The 14,873-nt window shown below is 40.4% G+C and overlaps 1 protein-coding gene across 13 annotated transcripts in view; it reads right to left on the bottom strand.

Moving 5' to 3' along the window:
- The window catches only part of ESR1 (estrogen receptor 1), a 200,154-nt gene that overhangs the window by 38,284 nt on the left and 146,997 nt on the right, over nucleotides 1-14,873 (bottom strand). For all 13 annotated transcript variants that reach the window (XM_083732427.1, XM_083732429.1, XM_083732422.1 and 10 more), the window contains one exon: nucleotides 11,673-12,005. In XM_083732427.1, the coding sequence (XP_083588553.1) occupies nucleotides 11,673-12,005 (333 nt within the window). The remainder of the gene's footprint in view (nucleotides 1-11,672; nucleotides 12,006-14,873) is intronic.

Below are 14,873 nucleotides of genomic sequence, written 5' to 3'. Positions count from 1 at the left end.
GAGGTGATGGGACCAGTGGCCATGATCTTCGTTTTTTTGATGTTGAGCTTCAGGCCATATTTTGCGCTCTCCTCTTTCACCCTCATTAAAAGGTTCTTTAATTCCTCCTCACTTTCTGCCATCAAGGTTGTGTCATCTGCATATCTGAGGTTGTTGATATTTCTTCCGGCAATCTTAATTCCGGCTAGGGATTCATCCAGCCCAGCCTTTCGCATGATGAATTCTGCATATAAGTTAAATAAGCAGGGAGACAAAATACAGCCTTGTCGTACTCCTTTCCCAATTTTGAACCAATCAGTTGTTCCATATCCAGTTCTAACTGTAGCTTCTTGTCCCACATAGAGATTTCTCAGGAGACAGATGAGGTGATCTGGCACTCCAATTTCTTTAAGAACTTGCCATAGTTTGCCGTGGTCGACACAGTCAAAAGCTTTTGCATAGTCAATGAAGCAGAAGTAGATGTCTTTCTGGAACTCTCTAGCTTTCTCCATAATCCAGCGCATGTTTGCAATTTGGTCTCTGGTTCCTCTGCCTCTTCTAAATCCAGCTTGCACTTCTGGGAGTTCTCGGTCCACATACTGCTTGAGCCTTCCTTGTAGAATTTTAAGCATAACCTTGCTAGCGTGTGAAATGAGTGCAATTGTGCGGTAGTTGGAGCATTCTTTGGCACTGCCCTTCTTTGGGATTGGGATGTAGACTGATCTTCTCCAATCCTCTGGCCACTGCTGAGTTTTCCAAACTGCTGAGTTTTCCAAACTTGCTGGCATGGATCACTGCCTTGCCGTGGCGAAGGGGCTTGAAGAACTCAGAGAAGCTATGAACTATGCCGAGCAGGGCACCCAAGATGAACAGGTCATAGTGGAGAGTTTTGACCAAACGTGATCCACCTGGAGGAGGAACCGGCAAGCCACTCCAGTATCCCTGCCAAGAAAACTCCATGGACAAAGACAACAGGCATATAAAAGTTTCTTTTTAACTAAGCTTTAATGTGAAATTTAAACCCAGCCTAAAATAATGGGGAAAACAAACTGAAGACAGCATTTCAGTGAGTTTCTCTCTTTTTAAAATAGGGAATGTTCTTATCTTTGAGATGATCAGCAATCATATCAGGCATGCCAACATATTAAACAAACACAGAAACGGATTCCTTCAAGAAAAGGCTACGGAGAACAGAATCTGCTAAATCTAAAATGAACTTGAATCTGACAGTGCTTCATCTACAAATAGAAGCTGCTGAGAACATACTGTGCTGTACCAAATAAATGAACTATATCTTCAGAACTAAATAATAATAAAAAAATCCTTCCAGTAGCACCTTAGAGACCAACTAAGTTTGTTATTGGTATGAGCTTTCATGTGCATGCACACTTCTTCACATACTGGTAATTCTTTTAAGTCATTAGAAAACAGAATTGGTCTTTGGAAGAGGCACCTGCACCCATTTTGATGTCTCCATATAGCTCAGGTTTGAAGAATTCCAACAGCTTGTTCATGGGGAAATGGGCAGGTGAATATACTCACAGACATAGATGTACTTCCTTCCATTTCTACATTCTAGAACTAATTTCATTGTCTTGCCTGCAGCACTGAAAGCAGAATCCACTTAGGTGAATTTAAGCCTCTAAAACATTAGTATGTAAGGGTAAGACTTAAATATTATTTTGTCTGCAGAATATTATTTTTTCAAGAGAATCTCATTGCAATCTTTATTAAAATATCAAATCTCCCACCCATTATTTGGATGATGTGCCTGGTTTTGCTTGGGAAAGCAAATTTATCATAAATTTATCATAAAGCTAAACAGAATCCTGCTTCTCCCATCTGTCCCCTCCAGGGCTATGTGCAAGACATAAAGGAAAGGAGAAAGGGGGCAGGAAAATAAATTATAACAATTTCCCTTGACAACTGCAATAGCATGAATACTTTTAACTGCTGTGTGGGAGTGTCACAATCTGAGAGCTCAAAGGAATATATTATGGGGAGATTTTGAAGTTGGAATGCAGCTGACCATTTGTATTCACTTGGCTTTCTGGAGAATCATAACCAGTTAATGAGCAGCATGTTCCCAGAAAACACATCACTCACCTAACAAGTTTGAGCTCTTTCAACTGAGAACTGCTTCTTTGTTAAATAATGAGATACACTGAAAGTACATGTGGCTGCCAAATCTCAAGCAGCCAAATTTCTCAAAGAAATTATGGCAGGCTAAATGATAATTGAATTATGTGCATGAAACAGTTCCTCTGGTTGGATAATATATTGATATCTATCCATCTATCTATCTATCTATCTATCTATCTATCTATCTATCTATCTCTATCATCTACCAACTGTAGGCAAACTCGGCCCTCCATATGTTTTGGGACTACAATTCCCATCTTCCCTGACCACTGGTCCTGTTAGCTAGGGATCATGGGAGTTGTAGTCCAAAAACATCTTGAGGGCCGAGTTGGCCTATGCCTGATCTATCCCTTCACATTTGTCACAATTAATACCAGTACAGTTGTACCTTGGAAGTCAAACAGAATCTGTTCTGGAAATCTGTTCGACTTCCAAAACTTTTGAAAACCAAAGCACAGCTCCTGCAGTCAATCAGAAGCCATGGAAGCCCCAGACGTTTGGCTTCCGAAAATAGTTTGCAAATGAGAACAGTCACTTCTGGGTTTGTGGCGTTTGGGAGCCAAAACATTCGGAAACTAAGCTGTTCAAAAACCAAGGTAAGACTGTACTATTAACTAATATTTTTGCCTCAAATGTAAAAGTAATCAAACTATTAAACATATATAACATAAGAACATACATACCGAAATGATAGGCACTGTCAACATATTCTAAGTAATGCATACCAGCGGTGTAGAACCTATATCCTGAGGCCTAGTCCAGTCTATCAGGCCTCCCAATTTGGCCTATGAGGGTGTTTCTGGCAAGCCATGCTCACCTGCCCCACACTTGAAATCATATATGACATCAGATGTCGTGCAGGTAAAAGTGGACCTTGGCCAAAAGGGACTTTGCAGGTGGGTTGTCCCTCCTACTTGTCAAAGTTTAAGGGTGGGGATGGGGGGAAATGATTATCTGCCCCCCCCCCGCAATGTCCACAAAGGGTTATATTCAACATTAGTCATACTCAGAGTAGACCCATTGAAGTGAATAGACATCACATTAATGGATCTACTCTGAGTATAACTTAGTTGGATGCAACCCACAAAACATAATATGGAATTCTAGCCATATCTACTTGGAAGTAAGTCTTATTGAATGCAGTGGGGCTAACTTCCCAGTAAAGGGGCTAGAATTGCAGCCTAATTTGTTTTCTACTTTTCTCAACAAGTAATTTACCTGAAAAAGCAATTGATAATAAGTGAATTAAAATATTAAAGATATGCACTTACATCCGTGCATCTAGTTTGGCCTTAACTAGTATGTGCTGAGTCTTTCAGGGCAATCTGCCTGGGATCAGTGTCAGGAGTTTGAGAGAGAAAAAACCCTTCTTCTGATTTCTGTACTTAACGTGAGTTCAGCTGCATGCAGAGTACAAACTCCAAATGAAAGGAGATGGCGTGAGGCTTTCAAGTTCATTTATGGACAAATCCAGAAAGAAGCAAAACAAACAAGTGGTTTACTCTGTGGCTGGAATGTAGTGGCAAAAGGATGATTTCTGAGAAAAAGAGTAATAGAATGTTCTGAAATAACATAAAATGCAACAAGTGACCTGAAATTTAGAGAATGTAAATAGTTAAGAGACAAAATTAATCCACCAGGAAACAGATATTTTTTTTAAAAAGTCAATGAAATGTTCTCATATGAGGCCATAAGAGCACTTATTTCTTTAAAAAAAACTCTCTGTGCCAGTCAGTCAGTTTTTTGTATGGAAATTAAGTATTGCTGCAACATCCAAGTGTCAAACTCTGTGGTGTACAGTGCCATCCTGCAATGTTGCTCTGGTGAAGTAGAATGGGCCTGGACCATACCTAAAGCACCATCTTTATCAATTGTGGTGGAGCACTGTCACATAAAGTAAAGAAGGGAACAGACTGGTAAGGAAATTGGTTGACAGTAACTCCTCAGTGAAACAATAGAGCTTCCAGTAAAAGATACCTTTGGTACCAGGGTAATGTAGAGATCTGAGAAAGATAATTAGTAAGCAAGCAATCAATCAGGGGTTAAAAATCCATTCCAGGAGCAAGTTCCATGCCGCAGGGAGACTGCAGGAAGTGGGAATGGGAGTGGAGTAACTTGGGGCTACAGCAAGCTAGAGCAGGTTCAAGCTAGAGAAGGAAGCGGACTAGAGGCAGGAGGTAGGCATTTTGAATACAAGGCCTGGAATTGGTAAGTAGAAATGTTGCATGTGTTCATTCAGTGAGCAACGGCCTGTCCCTCAAAGGTGTCATATTTATATGGGAAGGACCCCTCACTGCTGGCTAGCGTTGTGGTGCAGTTACCACAGTAACTGATGGTCGCCTGTCAAACTGAGTGTTAGGCTGAGCTCTAACAGACCCAGGTTTGGAAATGTACTAACCTCAATGCATCTTTTATGGTGTCTTCAAATAGGAAACTCAATTATATGGCTGAGATATGGTAGGAAGCTGTTTTAATGTGATTGCAACTAATATGCAGAATAGCAAAGGAGACCTGGTGCAGTGGTACATCATGCTCATTAATGTCCATGTGTACATACATTAAGGCTACACTCTGTAAGTCTATGTCCTGAGGATCCATAGCCTTTGATTCCTATAGTTCAGAGATGTCTATAGGACATTAAACAACCAGGTGCTTGAGAGGAATGGAAAAAGGCCTTCCTCATTCTTACTTAAGCCAATGCCTCATTAAATGCCTCTGACAGGAGTGCCGGAGAAAAGGGAAAATAGCAGCAGAGCATCTCTTCCCAGTAGTCAGTCTTTATGAGTCTACTGCCCAATCTAATGAGCTGTTGTGCGTGTCTTATAAAATTGAGCCAACAGAAAGCTAAAACGAAAGATGCAATTCTATGTGAAATTAACTGGAAGCATATCCAACTGGACACAGCATGACTTACTTTCAAGGAAACAAACACTTAAATCTACATAGTCAGACTTTCCATCCTACTGTGTTTGAGGATATTTCATAGCTTCTGTTGTTTTTAAAGAAAGACTTCCAGATAATTAGCTTTTCAGTGAAACATTCAGAGAGAGAGAAAATCCTTATTCCTCCAGAAAGCTCTACAAATAATTTGCATATTTTGTCACCCAAACAAATGCATTATCTTATTTAAGAGAAGCAAAACATTAACGTCTCTCATTAAAGTTCATTACAATGCCTTCTGTCCTATTGTAAGATGATCTGTATCTCTTTAATGAGATACAATGTTTTGCATGAAAAATATACAGGAACTGAAGCACTGAACACTGGCATATTGCAGGATAAGGTTCAAATCTTAAATGCTTGTTTTCCACTGAAATGGCACTCTATTTCCTCCTTCTCATCACTGTTACATCTGCCTAGGTAACCTCATGATATCCTGCACCTTCCCTCCCACTTCCATATGGCAGTAAATATTGTCCACACAGTGCACAGTTGTACAAATAACAGTGAAGAGTTGTGGTAACAGATAACTAGGAATGCTATTATATTTTATCTTCAAATAAAATTCATAAAAGAACTTCCAAATTATTAATAATGTGTTTCCAATAAATGCACAACCACTTTAGAAGAGGTATTCTATTTCCCATTCTAAATTGGCGAGTGCCATTACACTCCTCAGGAGCATCCAAAGTTACAAACACACTCGCACACTTCAGGCTTTCCATATAGGGTGAAACAATCTGTGAGGGTAAAGGAGCTGCCTAACCGCTCCCCACCCTCGTCCGCTGTCCCTTTTCCAGTCCCTCTCCATGAATTTGAGAGGAAAGGTCTGAAGTGGGGGAGCCCTACTCTACTTGTGGAGGATTCCTGAATGATTTAGATTCTCCCCCCCCCCTCCCACAGGACAACAGAGGGAGATCCCACAAGGACAGGAGGAGTTTGCTTCATGCATTCATCATCCGTTTCATACAAGGGTAAGCTAACCAGGGTAGGCATGACTCCCATCAGTAAGAAGTATCCTTAGCCATTCTAGGTCACACCTTTGTTAAACCATTTGGCCCTGAAGGAGCTGGTCTTGGAGTATGTTGCATGGGTAAAACATAAATAATCTGCTATCTCTTATTAGGATCACTTGTAGTTGTGCAAGCATTCAGTTGATAGGGGATTTATTGGGTAGAGGAATTCTGTATAACACAAAACACTGCACATATTTATACTCAGAGATGTTGGTCCTAGTAGTAGTACTGTTACCTATTTTGAATTTATTTTAAATAGCACCATGGTGGAGTGAAATGCCTCAAAACAAGTCTTTGAAAACCCAAGTAGATGTAAACGTAGACTACAGCTTCCTAGACAGTGGGAAAGCTAGAGTGAGTATGCAACTTTGACTGAAAAGACAGTAAATTTATCTTCATGTGTGCTGAAACTGCTTCTGCAAGTTAGATATTAACTCAGTATTTCACAGCCCCAGCCTGCACAATTGGAGGATGTTGACAGAAAGCAGTAATTCTGCTTACACTTTCACTGCTTATTTTGGCCAGAAATAAATTCAGTGTATTTGTACAAACATAAATACTTCTCAGGTACATAGCCTCTCACTGTGCCCAAATGTTCCTTTCACTATGGTCTCATTAAATGCATCAGCAATTCCACCTTGTCTTACTTTACATTATAAATGGACTCTGCCTACAGTGGCTGATGTTTCCTGTTCTCTCTTTCTTCTACACCCTTCAAATGGCTTTATTTCTCACCAGTCTCATTGGTAAATACAGATACAATTCAGTGTTTAAACAATATATTGTTACCGGCGTCCAAAACTCCCATTGTTCCAGGTGCGTTCTGTGACAGGGAATTTCATTAATGTGAGCAGTTTCTGAGCTCTGGGCGCAGTACTGAGCCTGAGATTTCAGATTAAAACTGCCACTGCTGGAAAAAAAGGAGGACGCTTTTCTGACTCCTCACCTCCAGCCAGTCTCTGAAGACCGGAGAAGGTCTGTGTGTCCTTTTGGACCAGGAGGTGCAGTGAAGTCCGTGGTGTCTTAATGATACAGTGGTACCTCGGGTTACATACGCTTCAGGTTACAGACTCCGCTAACCCAGAAATAGTACCTTGGGTTAAGAACTTTGCTTCAGGATGAGAACAGAAATTGTGCGGCGGCAGCGGGAGACCCCATTAGCTAAAGTGGTGCTTCAGGTTAAGAACAGTTTCAGGTTAATAACAGACCTCCAGAACGAATTAAGTACTTAACCCGAGGTACCACTGTATATGGTTTATTTATACATATATACAACCTGAAAACTCTTGCCTTTTCTTCTTATTTCTAACTCCATGGAGGGGTTTTCTCCATTTGCTGTCTGCCCACAGTTTCTCTGTAAATAGCCTTCTTAATGGGGCATCACCCATTTCTTTGTGCTCTTTTAATGGTTCATCTCTCCAGGCAATTACCTCATCTGGAAGCCATCCTGGCTTATATTTTAACATGGTTTATATTTTTAAAATGCTAAATTCAATGTCTGGCACCCCAGAATTAGAAGGCGGGTCCCAAATATGAATGCATGAGCATTCTGTTGCGGCCAACATAACAGGATATGGTATGTGCTTAGTTGTAGAATGTGTGGTGCTCATAGCAATTTCTCCTGCTTGTAAATGTGCCTATGGGCCCAAAAAGGTTGGCGGCTCCTACAATAAATCAATCTCAGAACAGCAGAAAAACTAAAGATACAAGGCAGCAGTGACTATAAACTGTGGCCCTCCAGATGTTGTTTGATTACAACTACCTACAAAGGAAAATCAACAGCTATCTAACTTTTAGAATAAATCTGAAGGCAGCCCTGTCCTGTATAGGTAAATTTTTAATGTTAGACGTTTTACTGTGTTTGATGTTTTAATCAACTTCAATCTTTACTACGGTCCAGAGACCCAACAAAACATTACAAATCAATACAGAGTTAATACAGCCTACCTCCAGGTTAATCAAGCACTTTTGTTTGGAATATAGGGCTCGTTTGTTCTTGCAACCACCGATAAAAACTTTGCCACTGCCAACGTTCTAGCTTTTGTCCGGTCTTCCAGTAGGAACCTGACATAGTGAGCCTCTGACTTTCCCGGGAAAGGCACCAGCAAGGGTAGTATCAGTTCAGCCCTGGCCTGCTCATACTTCGCACAATGTAACAAAAGATGATCTATGGAATCGATGTCTTGAGCACACGAGCAAAGTCTGTCCTGGTAGGGAACTCCTCTAAACCTACCATCCAGCACTGCAGAGGGGAAGACATTCAGTCTGGCTTTGGTGAAAAGCCTTCGATAGTTAGGTACTGTCAGGTTTTTGATGTAAGAAGTTAACTCAAAGACATACCCATATTGAACTCCTGCTGCCAGCGGACTACAGACTGTGTGTGACCGAGATCGCAAGTCACTGTGTGCATTGTCCCATAGTCTTTGCTTTAAAACCTTTTGGGTGCCTTCATAACCCAGGTAATACAGTTGGGGGGGGGGGAGACAGACCAATAGAGGTGGCTTTTTTAGCCATGATTTTCTGCCATTTGCTGACAAATTCCTCATTGGTCAAATGTTGGAAGCTGCCAAGAGTAGCTGGGGCAACCCAGTCAGGTGGGCAGCATGTAAATAAGTAAGTAAGTAAGTAAGTAAGTAAGTAAGTAAGTAAGTAAGTAAGTAAATAAATAAATAAATAAATAAAACCACCACCATCCCTGACTACTGGCTACACTGTCTGAGGGCAAATGAGGGGAGTCTAGCAACATTTGGAGGGTCACAGCTCTGCCACCCCAATGTGAATGAAACCTAGACTCAATGTTTTCAATACGGGGGGCGGGGGGGGGGGGACAGTACTGAGAAGAAATGTAAGATGTAGGCCACAAATGAAATTGTCATAATGGAGAGAGATACATAAGCATTGGAATATGAGAAAGAAAAATGCAGAACATGAGAATAAAGGTTAAACATGAATTGGAGAAGGGAAAACACCTTCACACAAAAAACGGTGTTTATTCAGAGTTGCACCCTGAAATAACTAAACTACCCCAATGTTTATCTGTCAGTTCTTTAGAGACCATGATTTGCCCTGGAGAGTTGCAGGTTTAAGATCATCCCAGGACAGAAGGAAGGCTAAGAGAGAGCGGAGAACCTGAAATAAGAGAAGTCTTAAAACTGTAGCTGCAATACATGCTTTGCCACCTCCCTCTGTACGTGGTTTAGACCTGCGGGCGGCAACGTGCAGCCCATGGGCTGGATGCAGCCCATGAAGACCGTTTTACTGGCCCACAAGCCACCCTGAACCAAGCTGCCCGCGCTAAACCAGCGCAGCACGACACAGGGACTCATCGAGCGGTGCCGGAAATTGTGTCTGTGCACGCACAGATACTGGAAATCACATCTGCACAGGCGCAATTTCACATGCGCGTCTGGACATGCGCGGAAGCAATTACACACTTGGGTTAGAACTTGGGAGACTGATTAAATTTCAAACAATAATATTTTCAGCAGTATATGGAAGATAATTACACTTGAATGGTGTGGATTATCTCTTATTTTCTATTTGTGAAAATAAATTTCACAAAATTAACCAAGAATTTTGGTGTAAGGGAGAGGGGGAGGGAGGGAGGGAGGGAGGGAGGGAGGGAGGGAGGGAGGGAGAGAGAGAGAGAGAGAGAGAGAGAGAGAGGAGGAGGAGGAGGAGGAGGAGGAGGAGGAGGAGGAGGAGAAGAAGAAGAAGAAGAAGAAGAAGAAGAAGAAGAAGAAGAAGAAGAAGAAACGTGGCTATTGTTGGTCCTTCACAAAGTGTTCCTAATTTCACGAACAGTCTTTTAAGGTCAAATGAGAAAACAATGCCTTAAGAAAGCCAGCAACTTCAGTGGCATTAAAACAAAAATGCAGTGCCAAGTATTTATCTTTTAAGCTTCAGGAAACCACAAAATAACCATAGCACTATGAATCATCTTGAAACTTCAAAGCCTGCATGCCCAATGTACCATTTTAGGATCATTAAATAATGCAGCTACTGTACTGGGTGTAAATCATTAACCAAGCCCACTAAAAGCAATGCCAACCACTTCAACCTTATTAAAAAAGAAAAAAATATCAACCCTACCTTTCCCAGTATCTGTACTATTAGCTACTAGGTCTGTTACCTCAGTGTCTAACCACAATTGTCAGTTAACTAACCATCACATTAAGCATGCCTGCCTACCTTACATATTAAGTGAGTGGTGACATTTTGCACAGTTAATGGTTGTAGTATCACCAGGATAATGGATGTGGCCTACAGTAGCATTCCATTTTATAGCTTATGATTGATTCAGGACAGTAAAAATATAATTATCACTTACTGTACAATTTCATCCCTGTTTACTCACAAGCAAGTCTCTTTGCTTGCATTCATTATTTAGGAGTTCAACAGAACTTTCTTTTGTGTGAACATGCACACAGGTCTAAACTTGACATGATGTTTTTTGCTTCACGCAGTTTGGAGTTACAGAGCAGATTAAGGAAAAAGCTTACATAGTCAATGTGGAACGGGAGAATCTGCTGCACTGCAGATTCAAATTGGGTCCCTTCCTACACCAGCCATGCACAGTCAGAGGCATGCTCTCCCTGGTGCCTTGCAAGGGTTTCCTTCCCAATTTGAAAAGCAAGTAAATTGGGGTGGATATTCCAATCAGGACCAAAGTGGGAGCAAAGAGCTCCCTTTCCCACACCTCGGTCCCAGTCTGGCTTTGGGGGAGGGGGGGCAGCATGTCAGCTATTTAGATTTTAAATAAATGAATTCACCATGCAACATCAAAATCACATCGAGTTTGGCCCTTGGTGACCCAAAAAACCTCATTATAGATACAATTACTATTTCAGCTAAATCTCTACGTACTTTTCATATTTTTGTTAACGATCCAGACTTTCTTCAGAAGCATGCATCTACTGACAGTCTTTGCACAGAATAGTCTGTTTTTACATTTTATGCAGATGTGTTCTTAATTGTTTGATATCATGTTAATTGTGATTTTATCATTGTTTTATTGTTCTATAAGCCATAATGGAGTTGTATGTATTCCAACTCCCCTTATTTCCAGTAAGCACAGGTGATGGAAACTGTGGTTGAAAACATCTTGAGAGTACAAGGCTGGAAAAAGCTGGAAAAAATAAAAAAATGAAATTGTGCACAGGGATAGGTGCTAGTTCCTGGCTAGTGGCTGAAAGCTCAGGTGTTATTTGATTATACAAGGACAGTGTTGGCCTACAGTGATAAACCAAGTGTTATTCAGTTCCAGCCATTCCTTAGTTTTGCACATTCTGCTGCACATCAGTTGTATAAATCAATACTTTGGGCTTTGCAATATGGTAGCTTTTTATAGACCTTAAATCACTTTTGGTTAAGATAGAATAGCCCAAATTTAGCCTGAAGATGTGGAAACGAACATTTCATGCTACTATGAACATTTCATGCTACTACTATATAGTGAGATAATTGTGTGGGTGAACGGAGAAAAGAAGTAATGTTTCTCCAAACTTTCAGACACATTTGCATAAGCAGAATCTAGTCAACAGTTTGTCTTGAGGTATGAACAGCTGTTCAAACATCCTTTACTAATATTCTTACCTGGAACTCTTTTGGCCCAGTTGATCATATGCACCAGTTCTCTGTCAGCCAGGTTGGTCAACAGTGTCATCATAGAAGCTTCATTGAAAGGCCTGCCAGGGTCATATTCTGAATAGACAACAGGTGGTTCAGCCTCTAGTAAGGCACTGACCATCTGATCTGCAGTCAGGGACAGGGCTGGACTGTTCTTTTTGTTATGCTTGATCATCAAAGGACTTGGCCAGAGATTTGGGCTCCTTCTCTCGGCAACAATCCCCGAATTCTTGTTGTCTTGTTCCTCTTTTTGGCGTTTGTGCTTCATTATACGGCCTCCTCTGCGGTCCTTCCGAATTCCTAGAGGGAATATAAAAATTCAGTTAATATAATTCCCTCTTTTTTGAACACAGCACTATTCAATAGCCAGGCTGGGAATTATGCAAATACCAATGAATCCAATTTCTTGTCCTAGGGTAAGCCATGCTATGCACTAAGCTACACTGTGAATGAATAGGAAATAATTTTTAATAGTAGTAGTATTGTTTATACATCATCATCATTATTTTCTTTATTTTATTGTCTTTTATTTTTTCCTTCTCCCTTATTTTTCTTTCTTATTTATTTATTTACTTACTTACTTACTTACTTACTTACTTACTTATTTTTACTTGAAAATCTAACAAATGAAGAGAAATGCAACAACAACAACAACAAAAACTCCACCAAAATTTCACCAAAAGATTCCTTTGCACTTCATCATTCTTGAATAATTTGTTTTCACATTAATTGATGGAGAATAGCCAAGGAAAACTGCAGAAGAAATGTTTGGCATACTACTAGCAATGTATCAATGCGATGAAAAAGAAAAGGATAAAAAGAGCCACTGCTTAATGGAAGTTTCAAACAAACGGTCTGCCACCTGGGAAACTGTAATTACCATATAAAAGGCAAGGTGTGGGTGGACGTTTCTGTTTAAGCATTGACTTCCCTCTGTACAAAACACTATAATACTTTAATCAATCCCAAGCCAATAAATCTTGACTTAAAGGCGTCAGTTTAAATCTGACAATGAGGCTTGAAGTTTGTTGTGCTGCTTCCACCTATATCTCTTCTGGGGAAAATGTCTTCTAAGGTTGGAAAGAACTGTTCTACATTGTGAATATCTCTATGTATTGAGTGACATGTAATTGAATGAATTTTAAAAGAAAGAAATACCTAAGAAGGTTGGATTATTTAATTGCAATTTATGCATGTTGTCAACTTTCCAACTCTTCAAATAATTGTTTCCAGGTAAAGAGGTTCTGCAAATCCACACTTGCCACCTGATCCTTTATTTTAAAGACAACATGCCTGAAGAAGCCTATCATCAGAAACAGCAAAACTTGTGGCAAAACTTTACCATCCGACAAATCTAACTAACAAACTAATAGGGACAACTCAATCAGAAGCTTCTTTAATTCTGCCACATGGCTCACAATTAATATGATACTGGTTTGGTCTATGAAAACAGAATAAGCAAGCATATGAACGAAGGGCAAGAATTTTTACATAGTTATTTGCCTTGTAAATTGACTGTATCCTGCATTATGTCAGTTACTAATTGTGTGTGTCTTTACTCTGAAGAATCATGTGATTGTTTAAAAACAAAGTGCAGATGTGCATGTATGACTTCTTGTTTATGTGTTTAAACATTTGTGGGCTATCTTAGAACTCCAAGTGCTAAAATACAACTTTTGTAGATTTGTCATGGCTATTGGCCTAGTTTACAAGAAATGCTAAGCTATTTATTATATGAATGAGCTCCATGAGCCAGAGCAAAATGTCAGGTTTGAAGGTTCCCTAGCTCCCCGTCCCCTCTTCTTGCATGGTCAGGATAACTTCTGTTGTGTTTTACTTTCACTTTCAAAGGATCTCATCTTAACATTATGTATGAACCAGAGATCGTGGTTTACAACAAACACTGGTTAGTTTCTAAACAAACCAACTTCAAACCATGGATTATGAAGGTGTCTTTTAAAACTAATCATTGCTTGATGAAAAGCTGGCCAAGTAATAGACTGGGGGCAAAAGAAGGGAACGTGTGAGCCTGACACTTTGCTCAGGCTCGTGGAATCACATCAATAGAGAATTAAACCATGATTTAACATTTAAATGGACGAAGCTGTTCTGCACACAAAGGGATGGACATATGGGCAGTTCTCTTTTGAACTGAGTTAGAAAGCCTGCATATGCAGAACCTGATGTTATTATGAAGTTCTGAACTCTGGGGCCAATTCTCTCCAATGCCAATTTATTCATCAGTGGTGCAGCTAGAGTCAATGGAGCCACAGGCAGAAAGAGGCAGATGGTGGTGGCAGTGGCAACAAGCCTAGTGTCAGCACCTGGGTGGGATGGGCTTGGCAAGGCTCATCAAGGCTGGCTCTTGACTGCCACAGCATCCTTGAAACTTGGTGTGAAACTCCATATACAGTGGAACCTTGGTTTTTGAACATCTCGGAAGTCAAACATTTCGGTTTTTGAATGCCGAAAAATCGGAAGTAAATGCTTTGGTTTTCAAACATTTTGGAAGTCGAACTGTCTTCCAGAACGAATTACGTTCAAAAACTGAGGTACTACTGTACTCAGAATATTTACTCCTTTTTAAACAAAATTGGCAAACTGTGTTTGGGTTTTTTTGCACTAACTTAACAGGAATGTAGATGCAGTTATTAAGCAGGGGAGGGGGGAGAGAGAAATGGAAGAGAAATGTTAGTTATGCGCTTCCCAACTGAGATACTATATATTGCCATCTAAAGGGCCCATTAAGATTAAATCCAGGGACTAAAATTAAAATTCTCCCTGGTTTGGGGTTGTGTTGGGCAACTAGGAAATCATGAAAACATTTGGATCAAAAGTCTTCCAATGTTCCTCGACAGACACCCCCCCAAACTGTCTCAACACTCACACACATCTCTTTTGGTCTACCAATGTTGGTGCTCTGATGCTGAAAGGGCAAGGCCCATGCAGAGGGTAAATGTGACATTGGATTTCCCTCAAAATTAGAGAGGGGTGTGAGGTATCGTATGATGCCTTAGGCACCTTCCCAGGGGCAATATTATTGCAGCCTAAAAAACTAATGTGGTGAAAGCTAAGCAAATATTTTAGTCCAAGTTGCATAAGAAGTCAAAAGCTCTAGGTTGCAGTATCTGTGTTCTTCAGGTGGGAATCAAGTAGATGACATGTATC

This window comes from Podarcis gaigeae (genome assembly GCF_964106915.1).
Source record: "Podarcis gaigeae genome assembly, chromosome: 3".
In the NCBI taxonomy this organism is placed as follows: Eukaryota; Metazoa; Chordata; class Lepidosauria; order Squamata; family Lacertidae; genus Podarcis; species Podarcis gaigeae.
The sequence above is the reverse complement of the archived record's forward strand: the minus strand, read 5'-3'. Positions and strand labels throughout refer to the sequence as shown.